Source organism: Acomys minous, assembly GCF_964271855.1.
Source record: "Acomys minous genome assembly, chromosome: 1".
Taxonomy (NCBI): domain Eukaryota; kingdom Metazoa; phylum Chordata; class Mammalia; order Rodentia; family Muridae; genus Acomys; species Acomys minous.
In genome coordinates, this window is record NC_140483.1 from 103,849,645 (window position 1) to 103,872,525 (window position 22,881).

A 22,881-nucleotide genomic window follows, 5' to 3' on the forward strand; every position below is an offset into this window, starting at 1 on the left:
TTCATAACTTTTCGCTCCAAAGAGAGGAATTCCACTTTGAAAAGACTTTGTATGAGGAAGGAACAAACTAGACTCCGAATTTAATTTGATTTCTTAAATTTTCAGATATAGAAAATGTTTCCTTCAAAAAAACTATGCTAATTAAATGATTTAAGATCACAAAGGAAACGTGAAGATTCCAGAATAAATTTCTGTGAATAAAGAATAAAGGGTAGAAAACTTAATATCGAGAGGAGAAAGAAACACACAAATAAAAAGTTGGACGTGAGGTTGGGCGTGAAGTCGGGCGTAGTGGTGTAAGCCTTTAACTCCAGAATTTGGGAGGCAGATGCAAGCGGATCTCTGTGAGTTCAAGGCCAGCCTGGTCTACATAGTAAGTTCCAGAACAGCCAGGGCTACATAGTAAGTCCCTGTCTCAACAAACAAACAAACAAAACTTGTGGGCAGCGGGAGGGTCTTGTTTGGACAGGGTTTGGGCTCCAGCTCAACAGGAACAATGAACAAGCAAACAGAATTTGGGCAAGCCAAAACCTCCAAAGTTAGGCAAATACCTTAGAGTGAAAGTTATTTTTTAAGATATTGGTGAGGGTTCCCTTTAGAAAACATGGCACAGTTTCTACTTTATCATTTCCTTCATATTCATTACTTTGTCCCTTAAAAGTGAAGCAAAGTAGCATTTTCCTGGGCGACAAAAAGCCACTATAAAACGCTGCAGAAAGAATATTTCTGACTCCAAGTTGGTGAAGCAAACAGTGGTTTGGGAAAAGCCTCTTGAGGATTTCTCTAGAGCGAGCGAGAGCTGGGGCGCCTGGAGGTTGCCCTGGTGTACCCGGAGCTCCGCTTTTTCTGACGGCTTTCAGGTGCAAACAGGCACGGGCTAAGGAGTCCCCTGACATAAGGAGGTACAGTTTGGAGCCAAGAAAAGTGGCCGCCGGGGCCGGCTGCGAGAGCACCTGCTTTTTGCTGCGTCTCAGCGAGCTGGGCGCAGCCGGCTGGCTGCGGGGAGGAAAGGCGGGTCCCACCTGGACCCGAGCGCCACCCGCCCAGAGCCACCCGCCCAGAGCCCGCTGGGCGCGCTGCCAGGGCTGCCGAGGGGCGGCGCGGAAGGGCGGAGGGCTGAGGGCGAGGGCGGGGGCTGCTGCTGTCGGTGGAGCTGGGCTCCCGCCCGAGGCTCAGGCTGGGTCCGCTGGCTCGCAGGTGTCGCCTCAGCTCTAGCCATGAGGACCCTGTGGATGGTGCTGTGCGCGCTGGCGCGGCTGTGGCCCGGGGCCCTGGCTGGCTGCGCAGAAGCCGGGCGCTGCTGCCCTGGCCGGGACCCAGCCTGCTTCGCCCGCGGCTGGAGGCTGGACAGGGTCTACGGAACGTGCTTCTGCGACCAAGCCTGCCGTCTCACCGGAGACTGCTGCTTCGACTACGCCAGGGCATGCCCAGGTCGGTGACTGGGCCCCGGGAGGGACAGCTAGGAGCCAGGAGTCTTCTGGTCGCTTCCAGGCCAGCCCATTAGCAACCTCCCCAATCCCAGTACCTTCTGCTGGATCCCTAGGTTTCCCAGGCCTCTTCATATAACTCCCCCCAAACAAGCACTCCTCACCCCTAGGAAGTTTGTTGGGCCACCTTTGGGGATAAAATTTGTGACTCAAGAACTCCAGCTGCATGGAGTCACCTGAGGCCTCGAAGGATGGCGCTGACAGTTTCCAGGGGTGTGTCCCTGGGCCAGCCTTCACCACATTCGTTCTGTCAACCTCGAAGACAAAAGTCTGGGCATGGAGAAGGGTGATGACGGCAGGAAGGCGAGACTATCCCACTTTGTGCCAAGCTCGCCCTGGGAGGGGCCTTCTCACTCTCAGCTGCCTGAGGTGTGTTTTGCGGTGGGCTCCAACATGGACCACAGCTGCTTCCTCTGAGGAGGTTTTCTGTGCTCTCTGGAGCTTTAGTATTCCTCCTGGCCCTCTACCCCACCCCCACCCCCACCCCGAAGTCCCACCTAGTGTTTTAATCATGCCAGCTTTCCTTTAGATTGAGGCCTTTCCCGTAGTATCTCGCAGTTCTATACCCTATTTGTAGGGTTCAGTCAGCACCGGATTAATTGAATTTAAAGGTAAAGGAAGAAATGGGAAACACAGTCCTGAAAAACAATCTGTGCCCAAGGAATCAGTTCTGGAAACAAAACCAGCTCCGCGGCTTCCTAATGAGACGAGTCCCAAAGCCACACATATGATAGGGCTGGAACTGGTTGGTACCCACTCAAGTCCTCGGCATCTTCTCGGGGAAAGGACGTAAGGGCTGTGCCACACCCCAGGAACCAAAGGCCCAGTTAGGCCTCTCTAGCCTTTTTGCTAAGAGCCTGTCATCCAGGCCTGATACTCGAAGGGCACAGCCAAAAAGCTCGAAGGTTTACTGGCTGACTGAGAACTGATTATTTACCTGTGATAGGATGCCCTTTTTTAATAAAGTTTTTTCTCTTTCTTTGTTTCTTTCTTTCTACTGTTCCACAACATCTTGCCTTATACTAAAGGAAGCTGGAAAAGTCAATTACTCAAAAAAACGTAGTGAGCCTGAGCCATGTGTCCGCACAGCACTCTAAACTGTGATTCTCAGCGACACTCTCCCGGCTCTTGCCTATATATTAACTAGAATCCTGCAGCCCAGGTTTGCACTAAGCACAAGGATGTACCACTAATGAAGATGCAGTCTCTACTCCTTAGGAAGTCACTGTGTACAAGAAAACACACACACACACACACACACACACACACACACACACACTACAGACCGTGCCCTCTTTCTGCAGGGACACTTCCCGCAATAACCAGGGATGCCGAACACCATGAGTTGTTTTTGTCGTTTTCTGGTGTGTCTTTTCATGTAGTACCGAGGTTCATCTGTCCTTTCCTGTTTGATGCTCTGGTACTTCCTTTGTATTTTTACTTTTGTACTCTGTGGATCTATTTAAGTGAAGTAAAGCCCCATTGATATCACCACAGCTGATCTGACAACTGAGAAGGCAACTACACAGCTGACAGGCAGGGACGGTGCACAGCACCATCATGGTGGACAGAGGGATTAGTGTGTTCTGAAAGGCATGGTAGCAGAATTTCCCATTTAATATTTTTTTTTTGAGACAGGGTTTCTCTGTGTAGCCTAGCCTTGGCTGTCCTGGACTCCCTTTGTAGACCAAGGTGGCCTCGAACTCACAGTGACCCACCTGCCTCTGCCTCCCAAGTGCTGGGATTAACGGCGTGCGCCACCACTGCTCAGCCTCCCATTTAATATTTTCATGCAGTCATTGGCTGTGGCTAACTGAGATCATGGACAGTGAAACTGGGGGTAGGTGGGGAGACTATAACCCAACCAGGTAATCGGGGAGACACTTTGGAAGGAAACACTTGGAGACCTATGGAAAGTCTCCTAACGTCTCCGTCCAGCTGTCCGTAGGGGTGAGGGTGCTTCTGGCAGGCCCTGAAGCGAACAGAGTGGACAAGGTCAGATAAAGAGAGTCTCAGCATCCCCAAGGAATGACATGAGGCCTGAGGAGAGCACAGTGGGAGGAGGTTGTTTCTCTTGGGTATTGAGACAGGGTCTCTATGCAGCTCTGAATGTCCTGGAACTTTTTATGTGGACCAGGTTGGCTTCCAACTCATGGAGGTCTGCCTGCCTCTGCCTTCAGAGTGCTGGGACTAAAGGTGTGAGCTACCATTCCTGGCTGTAATTGGTTTCTAAGAGACTGGACAGTTCTAGGCCGAATAACAACCCCCCAACCACCACCCCCTCTTTATCTGGCTACCCAAAAAATGCCTGGGAGCCTGGGCGGTAGAAATAATAAAAATCAATTCTTTTGGACTGGGGGTTTATTGGATAGACTCAGGAGATTCCGGAAGCTTGCCAACCATAGAACTCGCATGCCTTGGAGAAGGGCTAAGGGCGGTAGATGGAGGAACCAAAGGCAGAAGAAGGAATGGTGTTTGGTGCAAACAGTTTGGAATGTGCTTCCCTAGGGGGTCAACAGAGGACTTTGTAGGCTAAAGAAGCGCAAACTGGGGACCAATAAGGCCCCTTGCTGGGACACTCTCTGGTCTGAAGTTTCTTGTGATGAGAAGAGCGAAGTAGAGGCTGCTGGAAGCTGGGCACTTGGTGAGACTGAGCCTTCTTATGCATAGCTAAGGATAAAAGCTGAGGGCAGGGCAGAGGCCCAGCCTCCTGAGCCCTGCGCCAGCTGACTTACTGTGGGTCAGGATTGCTCTGGGCCTGCCTCCACTGGCCAGAGCTAAAACATGCAGCTAGGAATTGCCTAGGAGAACAAGACTTTGGCAGAATGCCGCTATTCTCACGCAGTTTTCCCTCCAAGTATTTGTTGTTGGTGATCCCTGCCCCCTGCGAAATGTCATGATGCCACAGTTTTGTGCCAAATTTCCAAGAATCCTCTGCCATCTACTGGCCTTTTAACTTTGGAGGCTGTAGGCCAGTCTCTTGGGGGCTTAAAGTATTTCATTGTGTAGAAGGAAAATGACAAGCTCACCAAGAGGACTGCCAAGTGACTACTAAAAGATAAGACCAAAGAAACCGAGAAGTCTATATGTGACAGGCACAGGCAGCACACATATGCTGTCAGCTCCTGGTCACAGTGGGCACTACCACACTCTTCAAATAACAGTACCACAGTCATTTTAAGAGAGCACAGCATAATTACTTCTATTTATTAATATTATATCACCAGTGTCTACGTGGCAAACACTTAAATCCCAGCACTCAGGAGCTTGAGGCAGGAGGATCAGAAGTCTCCGGCCTACCTGGCCTATGGAATATTTGAAATCTCCGTGAGCAAATTAAATAAAAAAGAAATACATCCTCAGGGTTTAATTTAATGGTAGCATGCTTGCCTCATATGGGCAGGTCTTGGGTTTGGCTAGCGGTACCACAATTTATTTATTTATTGTTTTACAAAAATCGACTTCGGACTCTGGGGAGAAAAGACACCCAAATAAAGTATACATACTGGTGTTTATCTATGTACATCTGCCTAAGTTCAGGGAAGGCCTGAAGTCAGAACCACATCTGACTCAAGGATCCTGGGAAAAAGTTCAGTTGCCCTGTGCTACTGTTTTCCAAATGCCACAGTTGAGATGTGCAAGGCTTCTGTCACCCAAGTTCACACGAAAGAGGAGAGAGCTAAGGCAGAGACCCAGGGCTGTCTGATCTCAGATGCCACTAGCCACCTCTTTAACGGAGTTAGTGGTGACTGCGTACACATTCCTAGACACTCAGAGCTCAAAGCTCAGAAGTCTAAAGTCACTCAGTGCTCAGAACCATCTCATCTTTAGAGAGTCTTCTTGCCCAAGGTCAGGCCTCGCATCCTTGCTTTCTGAAGCCCTTTGGCCTGACTGTATGTCCAGTCAGTTGAAAAGTGTAAGGTGTCAGTACGACTAAGCATGCTTATTCTTCCATCCTCATAACACATTTGGCAGATGTCTCAGAGAGATGGCATTTATTTATGTTTGTTGAAAGGTTTTATTTTTTAAAGTTGAAAGGTTTCTTTTTCCTTTTATGTAAAAATAAAAAAAATATTTTTAACCCTGGAGACCTTTATATGAAAGAAATATCTTGACTGGGAAAATAAAATGGAAATGTTATTAAACCTATAGAATAACTGAGCTGCCAAAGAAATACATTCTGAAATGAATTATTTCAAAAGATAGTATATTGGTGATGGCATAAGTTTAATGCCCACAATGTGTCATAAGTCTCTTTCCTTCCTACAAAGAAATAAAAAAAAAAACTAAAAAAGGTAACATTTCCTAGGCAGTGGTGGCACACAGCTTTAATCCCACCACTCGGGAGGCAGAGGCGGGAAGATATCTGCGAGTTCGAGGCCAGCCTGGTCTACAGAGTGAATCCAAGCTGGCCAGTGCTATACAGAAAAAGTCTGTCTTGAAAAACCAAAATCCAATCAACCAACCAAACAAGCAAAGCAGAAAACCCTCCACTGGGGATATCTAAGATGGCAGGAGAGGAGACAGACCCAGATCCAAGCCATCTTGCCCTGGAAGAACTTAGTGGAAGTCTTCCTTGCCCAGTGCCTCTCCCAAGTTCCTAACTCATGCCTGGGTTCCTGTGAAGTTAACGCTAAGATCACAGAAACAGTGGGCTGTGTTAGACCCTTTACAGCAACCTAGAGGAAGGTAGAACTGTGCATAGAAATGATCAAGTCACATAGAACAGGGCAAAAACTGAATAGCCTCCACGTCTTCTCCAGAAATCCAATGGGAAAGGGGATGTTGTGCTTATGAACATGGGCTCCCAACTAACCAAAAGGAAGGATGGCTCAGATGATGAGGATGGAGGAAGCTGAGGCACCTGTTGTGTCTCTGCCTTGGCCTCTTCAGGGCCTGTAGCCCTTCATCAAAACAACTGTGGCAGCCTGCAGTCAAGGAGAAGGAAGGCATTAAGACTCGGGTGGCATTTACTCAGGGCCCTGCACCCACACATTCCTAGCCCCAACACAACCACTTTAAAGCTATTGACTCACTATGGTATCATGACCTGCTGAAGTCACACTTCATTTTGGTTTCATTTTATGAACAAGATAACGTAGAAAGATTAGGCAACTTTCAGGATTTGAACTCATGAAGTCTGGATCCAGAGCCCACAACTTTTAAACACTCTATTGTGCTACCTCTAAAAAAAAAACACCAAGTGTTTATGGGAAGCTGTGTACTTAGAAGGGTAAGGCCCAAACAGATTCTGATAGAGTGAGCGAATGTTTTGGCAGTGACTGTGTACTGGGGTAGGGGGTCTGTGTCCTGATTTTGTTATTTTCCTACACTCTCACCAGCAATTATGGTGCTGTGGCTGAGCCCCAAGCCCACACATGCTAAGAACAGGCTCTACAACTGAGCCGCACAGAACCCGATGATCCATCTTAATGCATCAAGAGAATGTGTGTGGTCACCGCGTCTGGGTGCTATCCGTGGCTATTGGGGCATGCCCATATTTTCTTTAAAAATGGTTTCTGACAGGCACGGTGGTGCAAATCTTTACTGGGTGCACTGGGATGCAGAGGCAGGCAGATCTCTGCCTGCCCTACATAGCAAGCTGTAGACCAGCCAGAGATATATTGAGACCTCCTGTCTGTCTCTGCTTCTCTCTCTCTTTGTCTCTGTCCCTGTTCTGTCTGTCTGTCAGTCTGTCTCTCTTTGTGTGTGTGGGAGGGGGAGATGTTGGGGGCGGGGAGAAGAGAATAAAAACAAAAAACAAAGAATGTCTTTCTTCCTGGTCTGTAGAATATATATATATCTGTTGAGGGTAGTTTGGAAAGTATAGAAAGAGAAACATATAAAGGCGACTGTAGATGTAGCTTGGTGGCAGAGCCCTTGCCCCGTGAGTATGAGGCTCTGGTTTGTTCCCCAGCATTGCCAAAAGAGCTCAGGGCCCCCGAAGTGCATAGAAGAATGCAGTTCTCCCGGAAACACTACGCAGAAGAAGACACCATCACCTTTTCTATTTGTATTTTCCCCGCCCATATGCTTTCATCATGTCTAAAATCCTGCTTGTCTATCAACGTAGCTTATTTCATTGTTTTGCTACAATTTTACAAATTTGTCCACCAGATGTCTTAAAAGATTTTGTAAAAACAAAAACAAAAACAAAAAAAAACATTGAGGACCAGATGACACAGTTTTACAACAATAGAAAATAAAACAGCTATGACAAAATACGATTTTTTTTTGAGGTACAAAGAGTCCCTTGAGGAATGTGGTTTTATCTGAGTCTCAGAAAGGCTTTAAAATGGTTGTGCAGAAAAAGATGCACATGCCTAAAAAGGAAAGGGAAGATGGCAGACACGTAAAAGAACGTCACCATGAGATGTGCCTGCCTTTGCTGTGCTTGCTAACGAGCCATTTTGTACTTCTATAGACTGTCAAGAAGCAATATTTGTGACCAGATGGCACTGCTGTAATGTGTACAAAGTATATCCCAGAGAGATATTAGGCTATCTGAATGTGATGTGAGGGAGAAAGCACTTAGTATTTGACTTTTAGGTGGAGCATGCAGACAAGGTTGGGTGATAAAGAAGGGTGCTTGTGTCCATGTGACGACCCCAGAAGAGACTGCTGCCTGAGAACAAGGTCAAGATGCCACACCAGATAAGAGAGAACTCAATGCTACTAATAAAATAAGGGACCCTTTTCTTGCTAGAAGTTTAGTTTGTGATGTGGTGGTGTGTGCTCACCTCAGAGAAATTTCATCAAGAAAATTAGAATTTTTCTTCTTTGAGATAAGATGTCAGATAGCCCACGATGGCTTTGGATTTACTGGGTAGCTGAGGATGCCCGTGACCTTCTGGCCTTCTTTCCTTCAACTCCCAGGTGCCGGAACATCAGACATATACCGCAATACCTGCCTGGAAAAAAAATTATCTTTTAACATCATCGAGGTTCATACCTGTAATCCTAGCACCCAGAAGGCTCAAAGAGGAGGGCTGCCATTTTAGGCCAGTTTGGGCTAGATCATGAATCTGAGGCCATCCTGGCTGTACATTGAGGCCTTGTCTCAAAAAAAACCCAATCAAACAATAAATTTCAAAACAACAACGAACACCTGCCCTTGGGAACCCGAGACCAAGAGTGGTCATTTGGCACAACTCAGCTGTGATTGACTCAGAGAAAGACCACGCTAACCCAAGATGGCAGGTGTCTCCTCCACAGGAAGACAGGCCCAGAACTGCAGTACTCCATGGGAAAAGGCCACACAAAGCAGCCGGGAGACAGACATACAGAAGCAGAAAGACCATGAGGGGCACACAGAGAGAACATTTTTTTCCACTATGTGCTGAAATCTTTGAGTGAGGGAAAACAGTATCAAATAAAAGGAAATACAGTTTCAAACCACAGATGATAAAATTACTTTCAAAATGAGGTACTGGCAAGAGATGTAAATGGGCTAACAAGGATTAAGAGTCCTGGCTACCAGCAGAGGCCAGATCTCCCCGACCTTAAGGCACAGACAAAACAGGACTCTGCAGAGAAGGCAGTTTGTCTCAGACGTGAGGAGGAGCAGTTTTCAGTTATACTCAGCACAGGAAGAAATTTGAAGCAATGTGAAAATGTGGGTTGAGGTTCCAGAGTACACACTGAGTTCTTGGAGTACAGAGGCAGTGTAGTTGGAGCTGGATGGCAAGGTGGTATGTGCATATGTGTGTGCACTCACACTCATGTATGTGCATGTGGGTGCTTGTGTGTATGTGTGCATGTGTGTGTGTGTGTGTGTGTGTGTGTGTGTGTGTTGAAGAATTTGGACTTCATCCCATGTGAAATGAAGGTGCCTTGAATTGAAGTGTTCTCTATAGGTATGTGTATTTGTACCCTTGGTCCCAGCTGGTGACATGTTTGGAAGAGGTTATAGAAACTTTAGGTTGTGGAGCTTCGCTGGAAAAAAAGGTACTGAGGAATTATAGCCCCACCCGACCTCCTGCTCCAGTGTGCAGTAGAGATGTGATCTTTCAGTTTTTCAGCTTCCTGCAAATAAAAACAAAACCAAGAGAGAAGCCAGGTGTGATAACCCACACCTTTTAATCTCAGCCCTTGGACAAATCTCTGAGAGTTCAAGAACAGCACGGTCTACATAACACCTTCTAGGCCACCTGGGGTCACCTAATGAGACTCTGTCTCAAAACAGTAACGATAACAAACAGTGATACAATTTTTAAGATTATTGAACTGGGATATGACTCGCCTTCTTCATCAGAACATGTAAGAATACCTTATTATTGTGAATAGAACAACTGCTTTGATGTTGTTGGCCATTCTCTTGTGCCTGGAGGTGGGGATATCTGAGGCCAGTTGACCAATAAGAAGAACTCCATCGTTCCATCACCCTTGCTTTCCTGTGATTTAGAGTCAGAGGTGTACTAGGCCAATGGCAGAAACACAGCCATGTATTCTGTATTTATTCTTTGCCCCTTTATGGTGTTTGGTAGAATCAGTTTCCAAATCAAGGTCTTGCATTCAAGTCCACATCCCTTGAATACTGAGTTGAGGTTAAACAAAGAAGAGAAAGACGTCACTGGACTTCCTGTACCCATTAAATCTAGGCTTCCTTCCCTGAAAGGGGGTGGGGTGACATCATCAAATTCTAACCTTGGAGTCCAGGGCCATCATGCACCTGCTGATTAGGTGACAGAGGGACAGACCCCATTAGCAGCTGGTAAAAGCAGACATGAGGAATGAGAAGATTGAGTTTGAAGAAAGAATATTCCAGCATGTCATCTATAAAGACAAGCTTTAGTGGGAAAGGGGCAGGGCAGCAAATAGTTCAAAAGGAAACGCATGTCAAGGAGCTGTAATAGATGGCTTGTAATAAATCTGTCAGAAGTTCCTGTACCTCTAACCTCTGGGACCAAAGATCTTTTGTGGTCTACAATGAATTCCAACTCAAATAACCGAAAGTTCACAAGAGAATCAAGAATAGAACCTTTCAGTGTAAGACAAATAAATATTTCAGGATAATCTTCTAGCAAAGAAAATCTTATGGAACATGATTTTTTTAATTCATATAATTATATTTCAACTCCTTTGCCATTTTGCCTTAGAATGAAGCCATGGAGACATTGTCTTGGAACCTAGAACTTCTGTTTGTCTTTATGAGACTTTTACATTACTTATCTACTTATTTTTTTTTGAGATGGGCTGCAGTAAACTTTGCCCAGGCTGTTGATGAACTCCTGGGCTCAAGTGGTCCTCGTATCTCAACCCTCAAGTATCTAGGATGACAGGCATATCCTGGTACTCGGCTTTTTATGGGGTTTGAAAGTTGGATTGGAAAAAGAGAAAATGTTCCTTTCTTGTCAAGGACAAATGTTAGATGATAAGATGAAGTGATTTTGTGACTCTTGAAGACTTCACAAATGGTACAAAACTAAATAAACAAGTGCTGGGGCCGAGATAGAATTAAAGGGTTCCTGAGAGTCTAAATTCTTTCAGAAATACTCCCCAGTATCATCTTTTAATATATGGATAATGTCAAACTCAATGCTACATTGCAGCTGTGCTGAGATGCTAGGTGTGTTCTGCCACACATGGCTACTGGTCGATTAAGGTCTGGCCAGGCTCTTAAGGCCATTAGAAGGAGATAGGGATAGTCTCTTCAAGTGGTGCTAGCAAAATTGGATACCCAAATGCAAATGAGTGGGGATGGATTCTTATTTCCACAGACAAATATTAAAGCAAATAAAAGATCTAGCACACTATAAACTAATAGGAGAAATCATTGGGAAAATTCTTATAATGTTGGAGTTGTGAGTCAATACACCGCCTAACACTGAGCCCAAAGTACAGACAACACCAGCAACAGAAATAAGTGAGTTAATATTCATTGGATTAAGATTTTTTTTGTATGAAAAGACGCCATCAAGAAAGAAAAAACACAGACCACAGGGATGGAGGAAAATATGTGAAAATTATCCATTTGACAAGGTGTTACTATTCACCCTACAATTCCATGACAACAGAGAGATAAAACCCAATTAAAAAATGGACAAAGGACTTGAACAGACATTTCTAAGAGGTCACCATGATGAAGCCATCAATATGCGATCTTTCCTCCTTTAAATACATTATTCAAGCGCGGAGGGCTCATCAGGAGATGAGCAGAGAAAGAAGTGACGTGCTACTGATTTCCCAAAGGCTGTGTCCATGGTGGGTATGGGGATGAAGACCAACACGGCTGGTCTTGTGCCTGAAGGTGGTTGACATGTGATACCAATGGGTTTTCAGGTAGTAAATGGAACAAGCTTTAAAATCCTTTAAAAAATTGAACTCTGTGTGTGTGTGTGTGTGTGTGTGTGTGTGTGTGCACTTTTCATCCTAGGGATAAGATATATGTTACCAAATATGTTCTCCCCAAACCATGATCTCTCAAGGAGAAGATGCAGGGAATCAAAGAAGTTTTCATGTGTGAGCTATCAGAGAGACCTCATGTAAGAAGCGGTATGGACCTGACTATGAGAGCAGCAGGGAAAGGGGTCTTATTTTGTAGCAAAGAACGTTTTGGCCTCTAGCTCAGGGACATATCTCCAGGTGTGGCTGCACACGGGTTTAATGAATCTCAGCACTCGGGAGGCAGAGGCAAGCAGATTTCTATGAGTTTGAGGCTTGGTCTGCAAAGTAAGTACCAGGACTGCCAGAACTGTGTGGAGAGACCCTGTCTCACAGAACAGAACAGAACAGAACAGAACAGAACAAAGAGGCCCAGTGGACGTGGTGCTCTAGCTTAGGAAATGGAGATGAGCCCACAAGGAGCTCAATAATTGGGCAGTTTTATTTTTAGACTTTTGAGGAACCTCCACACTGGTTTCCATAGTGGCTGCACCAGTTTCCACTCTAGTCCCAATAGCGAACAAGGGTGGCCCTTCTCCTACATCCTTGCCAGCACTTACAGTCATTTGTTTTTTCCATAACAGCCATTCTCTCTGGAGTATGATGAAATCTCAAGGTAGTTTTATTTTATATTTCTCTAATGGCTAAGGGTGTTGAACACTTTTTAAAAGCATTTAGAAGCCATTTGTACTTCTTTTGAGAATTTGTCCATTTCAAACGCCACTTTGTTTGTTTGTTTGTTTTGTCCCAAATTCCAACCATAGCATTTATTTAATGGAGCAGGGGAGACACAAAGGTAAACAAAATGGGGCAAAGGATATAGAAAAACAGGAAAACTGGTTAATAAATAAAAACAAGTTTATCTTTTATCCCTTCTGGCCACTGCTGATGGCGGACGGAGTGTAGGCCATTTCTAATCTGGTTGTGTGTTATCTTGACGTTTGATTCCTAAGCTCTCTGTATATCCTAGGCACTCATAGATGTGTGGCTGGCAAAGTTTGTCTCCTATTTTGTAGGCTGCCTCTTCACTCCACTAACAGTTTCCTTTGCAGTACAGATGCTTTTACATTTCCTGGAATCTCACATTGTTGATTTTTGGCACTTGGAATTGATTTTTATGCAGGGTAAGAGATAAGCATTCAGTTTCATTCTTCTATGTGTAGATATCCAAATTTCCCAGACTCATTTGAAGAGCAAAATGGTGAGAAAGCATGCAGATTTTATATGGCGGTCAGCAGGGTGGGGGATGACCTGGTGCAGGCTATCTGGATTGATCCGGCACTAGGCGCCCTTTGCCAAATGTTACGTTCTTAGTGTTTTGGCTATTTGTATTTGACAGCCTTGAAGAAAACATCTTTCCTATCTTGGTGCATCTAAAATTCAGGATGTAAATCAATCTCCATCACATATTGTCATTATCAACTTAGAACACCTATCTAGACCTAAAAACATCTTAACCCCTAAACAACTAAGCTTCATTGAAAAACTAAGCTACTTGGTCTTCAACTCCTTCAGAGACTTGAGAAGGAATAAACTTGATTACCTGAGTATGCCAGGAGTGCAGGTTAGTAGCTTTCCAAATGACAAGATGACAGAGACAGTTTGCTACCTGAATAGTCACTCAAAACTCTCTATACCTTTGGAGCATCATCTTTAGCCTTCTGGCTCAATATATCTGACACACATATTTGTGAGGCATGAACTATTGAGGACTTGCGTACACTGTCTTGGCAGAGTTTGGCCATTGACTCTGCCTGAATCCAAGCTTGCCCCTTTTTAAACAGAACTCTGTCTGGTAGAAATAAGGACATTTCCCCCAGTGGCTTGTTTGCCACATTTGAAGCCATCTCCATAAGGAGGTTCTTTAATGATCATTATCCTCTTTGAGGTAGGCTGGGTGTTGCCAGGAGCTAAGCTGTCTCATTGTCAGTGGATCTTTAAAATAATAAAAACATTTTAAAATGCCATATTCTGCATGTCAATGAGGTTTTTGAAGACCTTATCTAACTATCCTACCTTATCTTTTTATAGAATCATATCGATCTGCCACACCTCAGATGTATACTCTTGTGATAAAAGTAGACTAGTAATTGACATGACCATGATTTGATCAACTAATAATTAACTTGCATGACTTATTTATCCTAAACAACCTGCAATAGCACTTTCAAAGTATTGGAAGTAAACCTATATTATAATTGAGTTATATGGGTACAATACCTCATATTAGTACATATAATGTGTGTGAAGAATAATCTTACATTTGAATTCTATACCACTGTATCTAGAATTAAGGTTATTTTGCATCTATATACAAAATTCTATACCAGTGAATTAAAAATAACCTTTTGAGTGACAATTGAGGCATTACGTTGAGGAGTAGATTCACTAATATACTTTTTGTCCTATCTTCCCTATATTTTTCTATATTTCTCCTTCTTTCTTTTCAACCCCTATCTCCAAACCTAAGAATGGGAGATAAAGGAAAAGAGAGACATTCCTGAGTTAACCTTGTTTTTTCTCTAAATAAGACCAATAATAACTTGCAACCAACTCCCATTGAGAATAACCCTCTACAGGCCAAGAAAGCAACCAAAAACCTACCAAACTCCTCTTAAAGAAAATGGGGTGTCATTCTCTTAGGGTTTCTTCCAGCTGATTGGGGACAAATAATACCTTTGTTGGGGCCCAAATAAAATTGGGGAAATGGTTAAACAACCTAGGAATAGCATTTGTGGTCCAGTTTCTAAATGTTGAGAAATTCCAGGCTTAATTAGAGTCCTGTGTGGGACAGTCTGAAATGCTGGACCAATTGGGATTGGAAGCTTTTTTTGAAAGTGTCCTGGGGGCTGTCTTGTTCTGATGAGGAACAGCAACTGAAGCACTTGGTGCTGGAACATGAAGGATACAGGATGTCAGTGTCCAGCATGCTGAGAGGAATGCATCCTGTCAGGTCTGAAAAAGTTACTATTAAGGACAAGAAAATAAAAATAAGTTAAAAAATCTTAAAGCCCAAGAGTATGAGGAAGTATTCTGTAGAAATTTTCCAGGAATGTGTGTCCCTGGCCAGCCCTCAAGATCCTGGAAGTGCCTGCTTATCAATTAGCCATCATGGTGGGTGGAGTTCACATCTCTGAGACCTGCTGTGTTCCCAAAGACAGGTCATGGCTAAGTATGTGTGGGCAGGAACAACCTGGCAGGTTGTCTGGGTTTACTCAGGTGAGTGTGTTGTTGTTCTGTTTTCCAGCTCGCCCTTGCTTTGTGGGAGAATGGAGTCCCTGGAGTGGCTGTGCAGGTCAGTGCCAGCCCACCACGCGTGTGCGCAGGCGTTCAGTGCAGCAGGAGCCAATGAATGGAGGGGCACCCTGCCCACCCCTGGAAGAGAGAGCTGGCTGCCTGGAGTACTCCTCTTCGCAGGGCCAGGATTGCGGGCACTCCTTTGGTATCGATGTTTTCATGGTTGCTGCCTTTGTTGCTTTTGATGACTTTTGCCCACTTCCTGAAAGGTCATGGGCTGTGCAGGGAAAGTTCCACAAAGTGCAGAGTGGGATGGACCAGTCTGCCCGGAGTAGATAGGAAATTCAGGAAATGGTTTTTCAAGGGATGACCAGCTAGCTGCACAAATGCCTCTCTTTGCCTTGTTTCCCTCCATGTCTTTTTGTTTTATTGTTTTTGGTGTGTGTGTGTGTTTGTGTTTAAGAGAATGGTCCTTTCAATTTTGCATGGACTCAATAAAAAACCGCATGAGTATGCCACCAACTGACTGACCCTTTCCCGTCTTACTGGGCACTGAACTCATACACTAAATAAGTATTCTACCATTGAACAACAAACACCTCATCACTCACATGCATGCATATGGCTTTCTCTCCAGCACTCACATGATGCATGAATGTGGTTTTTCACTCCAGCATTCTCATGTATGCATTTGATTTTTGGTAAATCACTCAAGCTGGTGACAGAGGATGTTAGACAGGGTGATGATGTTTCATAAAGGATAGCAATCATCTCTCAGGACAGCCATCGCGATTTTGTTAATCCCACTGGGTGAGAATAAAGCCACTATCATGATTTTTGAGGCAAATGTGAAGCAAGTTTATTAAATACTGGCCAGGAAGATGGGCACTGGATAGGTCCATAGTCAGGATTCCCAGAGAATGGTCCCGAATTATAGTAGCCAGGTACTTATAAAGCATAGCACACAAGGTTGCATACTTCCTACCTACGTACCTGACACATGTAATCAAGTACATCCTGTGCAGTTGGTGCAACCAACCTTGTTTACTAGAGTGAAAACATGTGGCTTGTTCCCTTACATGAACAGCCCCCAGCATTCCAGGAAGCTATTTGTCCTTGGGCAAGTGGGGCTCTCAGGTTGGAGGTATTTTTGTTTTATAGATATCTTAAGCACAGTTATTAAAACTTAAATCATAACTTTAGCCTCACAATTTCTGTTTAAGAGGGACGTTTAATGTATACACTGCAAATATGAGAAATGGAAGGAAAGTGATACATTTCTAAACAATGATAAAATGATCTTTTGAAGCACTCGCCTCTTTTCAGGCTGACTGTACTGGGGCTAAAGTGGTCAGATTTGTGTGTCAGTTGAGAAGGTTGTCTTGTCTGGGTGCAGTAGTAGGCACATGTACTCTAAGCTACTCCAGGGCAGAAAGCAGAGATCTCATTAAGTCAGAGTTCAAGAGGCTATTTCAAAAAGGAAAAAAGAAAGAAAGAGGAAAGAAAGGAAGAAAGAAAGAAGGAAAGAAAGATGGATCTGATATGGAGTGGGCAAGGAAGTAACACAACAGAAACTGTGTGAGTTCCCCAAGGAAATAAACAGGCAACCACCAAGGTGCTGACCTGGACTGAGTTCAGTAGGGAAAAACATTGACTTTCCTTGGCAGAAAAGACCATATGGTTTTTAAAAAATAAAAACCTGGAAAATTTTATATCAGTGTGAACTTTATCAAGCAACTTCATTCTTTCTTTTTTTTCAACATACAAGGAAGTATTAGTTTGCTGAGAGTCAATTCGGTGTCAGACATGGGTTGTATGCTGGGGTCATGGTAGGGAGGAGAGTTGATGTGCAGCCCAGACTCTTGGAGATGGCAGTTTAGTGGGAAGGGACATATTCATCAGATGACCCCAGGAAATGAATTAATCATAGATATTTATATCTGTGGTAATTTGTCCATCTGAAGCAAATGAGGCAGTCATTATAAGGAGCTGTAAGCAGGGATAATATGGCAACTTCCTTTAGTCTTGAGGGACAGAAGTTTTGTTTGAAATGAACCCAGGAAATTCCGAGCTGCCCAGAAGCAGGGCAGGGATGCTTAACCCTGACAGTCAGTTGGAGGCAGTCAATTGGAAGGGCCGATCAAGGCCAGCATAGGACCGTGATAGATACACCGGAATGGACAGTGCTTGAGCAGGGTAGGTGAGAGGGAGACCCTTACAGCGTGCTGTGCCTTGTTCTGGAATGGTGGGAGTGCTATCCAGAGGGGAGGAGGGCATAGTAACTCCCAAGGTAGAGACGGATCTTAGTCATGTAACTCCACAACGCTCTGAGGCACCTCTGGATGAGGAAAACACGAAGGGCAGCGGCAGCCTTTGTAAATCTCTGCCTCATCAAGGGCTGGTGGATACTGGGTGTGGTGTCACTGTAGGCGAGTAAGCAAGCCCTAGATGACTAAAGGCTGCATGTTTGATTGTTTAAGGTGTGTGTTCATGTGGTGGGTACACGTGTATGTGCATGTATGTGTGCATATGTGCATACATGCGAAGGTCAATAGACAACATTTCCCCCTTGATTTGTTTGTTTGTTTGTTTGTTTTTCCAATAAACTCTCTCACTGGTCTTGAAGTGGCCTGGAAGTGGCTAATTAAATTAGGTTGGCTAGGCATTGAGCCCCAGGGGTCAGCCTCTCTACTCTTCCCCAGTACTAGGATTCCAAGGGCAGACCCCCCCCTACCCCCACCCCATGGCTGGCAGATTTTAAGTGGTTTCTGGGGGATTAAACTCAAGTTCTCAAACACTTTGCTGACTGAGTTATTCCCTGCCCGCCCTTGCTTGGCTGTCCAAAAAAAAGCTGGATGTGGAGCTTTTGGGGGGTAGGTGCCAACAAGATTTGAACTAGAGAGGACTCTATTTTTAGATTCTTGTCTCTCCCCGCACTTACTCCCCCCCCCCCCCCCCCCGCCAGCAAGAACCCTGGGAAGCCACTGAGGTGTTTTCTGCAGGGACTATTATGATCATATCTGGGATTGCAAAGGATTACAGTGGAGGGGTGCTGCGGTGGGGGCCTCTCATTGATGCAGCAGTCACACTGAGCTCAGGGAGAAATAATTACGCTGCTTCCAAAGGGGCTGCTCACTGAAGCAGTCATAGGGTAGAATCCATACTCAGTCCAGCTCTCTGCAGAAATACAACACAGCATGCCCAGCAAGATGGTTGCTGGGTGACCACTGAGTTTTGGTTGTTCTTAGGACCAAGAGTCTACCTGGCAGGAAGAGCATCTGGTCTAGCCGTTCGTAGCATTCGGCTGCTGAATTCTCCCATGTCCAGGCCATTGCACACCACTTCCCAGTCCTGAGTCTCTTTCAGTGTGACAGGGAAGTCAAGGAAAGGACACAGAACACAAGCTTCGAGCACCAGGAAGTGTGATGGTCATACACCCAGGGGACAGTGTGCCCCCAGAAAAACCTGGTCCATGTTCAGAGCCCTAGGCATCTTTTTTCTGCCTCGAGGTACTCACTCCCTGGTCCAGCGGCTCCAGATCTTCCTCCTACTTACTCATTAACATGATCCCAAATTCCCTATCTCACAGCTCCTGTCCTCACATCCGACTAAAGATTTGATGCAACAATCTTTTGCTCTTTCTTCTTGAGGGTGCTAGTGGCCTTGGTTTAACAGTTGTATAAACTTTGTGTTTACGCACTGTTCCTACATGCATAAAAAAAAGAGGAAACTCTTCACATTTTTAGTCCTAACTTTGGGCCCTAAAGTTACTCTCCCTGCTGGGGATAAATTGTAGTGGTGACTCCAGGCGCAGGCTGGCTGGGGGAGCATGCAGGCCACTGGATACTGCACCGCGCTGGTTCCTAATAGGAGAGCCTGGGTCAGGAGTATGTGGACCACTTAGAAATATAGGCTTCTGGGGCCTGATCCAGACCCACGGGATCAGAATACCTGGGGTGGGTCCAGAAGTCTGTGTGAGTTGTAACAAAGTTTCCTGGATTAGCCAGTGCTCACTAGCGTTTCAGGATGCTGCAGGAACGGCCTCACCTCACCCCTCTGCCTATGTCAGGGCTGGCAAAAGTTTCCAAAGTGCATCTTCTCTTGTGATGAGAAGGGGGAATTTGTTTTCTCTACCAACTTTTCAGAATTAACAATGATTGAGGTGTGCTCCACTTCGTTCAATGAAACGAGACTCCCCCACGCCAGAAACCACTCAGTAAAATCACTGGTGTCCATGAATATGCATTAGAAGAGGAACAGTTCGGAGAAAAGAGGGAAGTGAGAGATAATAACCTGAATATCTAGTTTGCTGGCCACTTCAGCTCCTGCTTCCTCAAACTCCGAGAGCTTGTATAAAAGTCCTAGCGGGAAGCACCGTGCTCCGCAGCCTTGAAGACTGCTCCTTCTCCATCCCGAGAGAGAGCCTCCTCTTTGGCTAAAGACACAGCTTCAGAAAGGATGCACATGAGTGGGGCGACATACGTCACAGCCAGATCTCGCTCACATTCTCATCCGTTACACACTCGACTGAGTATTTGCTGCATGCTCTGATTGTGGTAGGGGTTAGAGATCCAAACCCAAACAGCAAGAGCATCACAGTTCATTACAGCTCAGGCTGATGACCATTGTGGTAGAAAAAAATATAATTAAACTGTTATATAATTATTAACATATATAATAGTATGTTTAATATAATAATTTACAGAAACACCACTAGTATATTTTTCAAGAACTTGCTTTCCTAAGAGCAAATCTCTGAATTCATCACCATTTCCCCCTTGTCCATAAGCTGAGAATCACCCAGTTCATAATCCTGATTCCATTAAGATTAAATATTTTTCTTCTATTTCTGTATCTCTTTTTACTCCTGTTTTACTATGAGCACCAAGAAGAATCCAGGCTGTACATAGAACACAATGCTCAGAGTTCTCCTTGGCTAAAAATATATAATATAATATAATACAATATAATATAATATAATACTAATATGATATATATACTAATACTAATATATAATAATAATAATAAAATATAATATACTAACATAATATAATAATACTAACATAATATAACATACTAATATAATATTAACATATTATATATTAATTTGGGTCGATGTGGGAGCACGGAGGAGAGCCCACCTCAGTGTAAGTGGATTTGCCCTGCTTCACAGTCACAGCGTACCTAGTACTCCCCGCTTCTGCCTCCACCAGAGTTTCCATTTACAGAGCATGAGCCTTAGCCCATGGCGAAATTATACCACACTTTTGAATGGCACAGGTATTTTTGTTTGTTTGTTTTGAGATTGGGTGATGATTATGTAGCACAAGCTGGCCTCAAGCTCCCTATGTAGCTGAGGATGAGCTTGAACATCTGACCCTTCTGTCGTTTCCTTCCAAGTGCTGGGATTACAGCCATGCAGCATCTGCAGACATGTGCGTGTCTGGTTCAGAGAGCTTTCATAAGCACCCTTGAGTCAGTCTTCATAGAAATCCTAAAAGGAATTGTGTCCATTCTTAAGGATACTGTAACAAACCACCAGAAAGGTAGTGGCTCCATGTGACACATCTATTCTCTTATGGCTCTGTGGGACGTACGTAATCCAGCAGGTCTACCAGGACTAAAGCTCGCGGGTAAGAAAAGGCATATTCCTTCCTGAAGACTCTTCGGGAAAATCATTCAAGTCATTCCGTGGATGAAAGTGGATCCCTGATTTTTGGGAGTAGAAAGCACAGCAGGTGTGCCCCTAGTTATGTGGGAAGTGCAAGTTGTAAGTGACGAATGGAGCTTGTGTATTTAGGCAAGGAGACTGCTGAGCGCAGTGTTGTGTGTACAGCCTGGGTTCGTCCAGCCGCTCATAGTAAACAGGAGTAAAGAGAGATAAAGAAGGAGAAGAAAAACATTTAATCTTAATGCAGTCAGGATTATGAGCTGGGTGATTCTCAATTTATGAAAGAGGGGGAATGGATGGTGGTGAACTGAAGAGATTCGCTCTTAGGAAAGCAGGTTCTAGAAAAAAGCACTAATGGTGTGGCTGTAAGTTCACTTAATATTTCAGAAAGTTAAGTTGCCACCAACTCAGGGACCCAAACAATACATATTTATTATCTTACAGTCCTGTAGGTCAGGAATCCGGCACAGGGTTCACTAGGTTGAAGTGTCGGCCGGGTTGCATTCCTTCCTGGGAATTGAGGGGCCAGTCTGTTTTGACATTTTTTTTTTTTCATCTTTTAGTTCGTGGGCCTAGCCTTTAACGGTGGAACCGTCGCTCCGGCTCACTTTTTCATCTTCTGGAGACTGTGTTCCGAGTCTCATGGGCCTGTCCACCATCACAGCTAACACCAATCCATCCACCTATGCCTTTCTCCCTGAAGCCACACCCCTCTCTCACCAGATTTGTTTTAAAAGACCCTAGCAGTTACCTGGGACCCATCTAGAAGACGGCAAACTTCCAATTTCAAATCCAACTGAGTGGCACCGTAAATGCCTCCTGGATATTTAATCCCTCTTCACCATGTACCATTACACAGTCACGCGTTCACACGTTCTGGAGATTAGGATTTAGACATCTCGAGGGTGAGGGCGTGCCCTATTCTGTTCTCCACAGGGAATGAGACAAGGTCGTTATCCGTGGCTTACCCACGAAGACACTAGAGTTCTAGGAGGCAACCGACTGAGCAGGGAGGGCTACCAGGACCAAACCTGAGAGGCCATGCCTACAAATCCTGTGCTACTCTTGCCTCCATATTGTCATCATTAAAAATAAGATGACAGCATGGGGACTAAGTCAAAATACAAAAGCCCCATGGAGCCAGTGAACAAGATTGCTCTCTTCTTCATTATAATTATCCTAAAAACAAATAAAAAACCATAACTATGGCACATTACTATGGTTTATGTGCATCGTCGTCCCCCTCACAAAAGACCAGCGTGCATTAATATAAACGATGTTTCCAGGTAGGGACTATTTGCCAGGTTTCCCTTTTATTCTCCTCTGTACTGCACGCACAGAGCAGAGGGTCTAAGCCTGCTTTTGTGGCGTGCCCTGCGCCAGAGGGCTTATGAAATTCTCAAAGCCAACTTCATTTACTTTCATGTTCAAAGAAATATGTGCAATGCCGAGGTTTGTTTTTTTTTCTTAAGTGAAATTTGTTGTAAAAGTGAACAATGGTAGGTTCATAGGTTGCCAAAAAGTTGGCAAATGGCCTTAGAACAAAGACTATATTTCATTTGGATATTGCTGCTAGCAAGGGAAAGGGGAACCATTATTTATGGAGGGGCTGTGTCCTCAGGCACCAGCTATGTGCTTCCACACAGAAGCAGAGGTGGGACCGAAGGCAAAAATAACTTTTAAATTGTTTACAACCCTCGAGATATGAAAATTAAACTTGTGGGTTATTATTAAAGAGTGGCTTGGGTTCAAAGCGCTGCAGGCCATCTGGCTCCTGGCCTGTGTGCTGAAGACTTGTGCGTGGGGGAGGGATAAACCTGGATCAAATCCCTACAGCCACAGAGTGGGCAGGAGGGATCCTGAGTCCCATAAGCCATTGCGGTGTTAAGGGTCAGGGAAGAAGCCTGGGAGTTCAAGACCAGCCTGGGCTACATATCAAGACTCTGTCCCCAAACAAGCAAACAAACAAACAAGCAACAACAATAAGGCATCATAACAGACTACCAACACAGACACTAAAAGTGAATACAGGGTCTCCTGCAGTTCAGGCTGGTTTTGCACCTCGGATCCCCGCACATCTGTCTCCTGAGTGATAGGATTATA

At 44.7% G+C, this 22,881-nt stretch overlaps 1 protein-coding gene across 2 annotated transcripts in view; it reads left to right on the forward strand.

Moving 5' to 3' along the window:
* The first annotated feature begins 1,017 nt into the window (after positions 1-1,017).
* SBSPON (somatomedin B and thrombospondin type 1 domain containing) overlaps positions 1,018-22,881 on the forward strand; it is a 31,698-nt gene continuing 9,834 nt past the window's right edge. Inside the window, exons 1-2 of one of the 2 annotated variants that reach the window (XM_084793647.1) lie at positions 1,018-1,431; positions 15,118-15,165. In XM_084793647.1, coding sequence (XP_084649773.1) covers positions 1,218-1,431; positions 15,118-15,165 — 262 coding nt within the window. In that variant the 5' untranslated portion in view covers positions 1,018-1,217. Of the gene's footprint in view, positions 1,432-15,117; positions 15,313-22,881 lie in introns of both variants that reach the window. The other variant, XM_084793646.1, reaches the window with a different exon arrangement.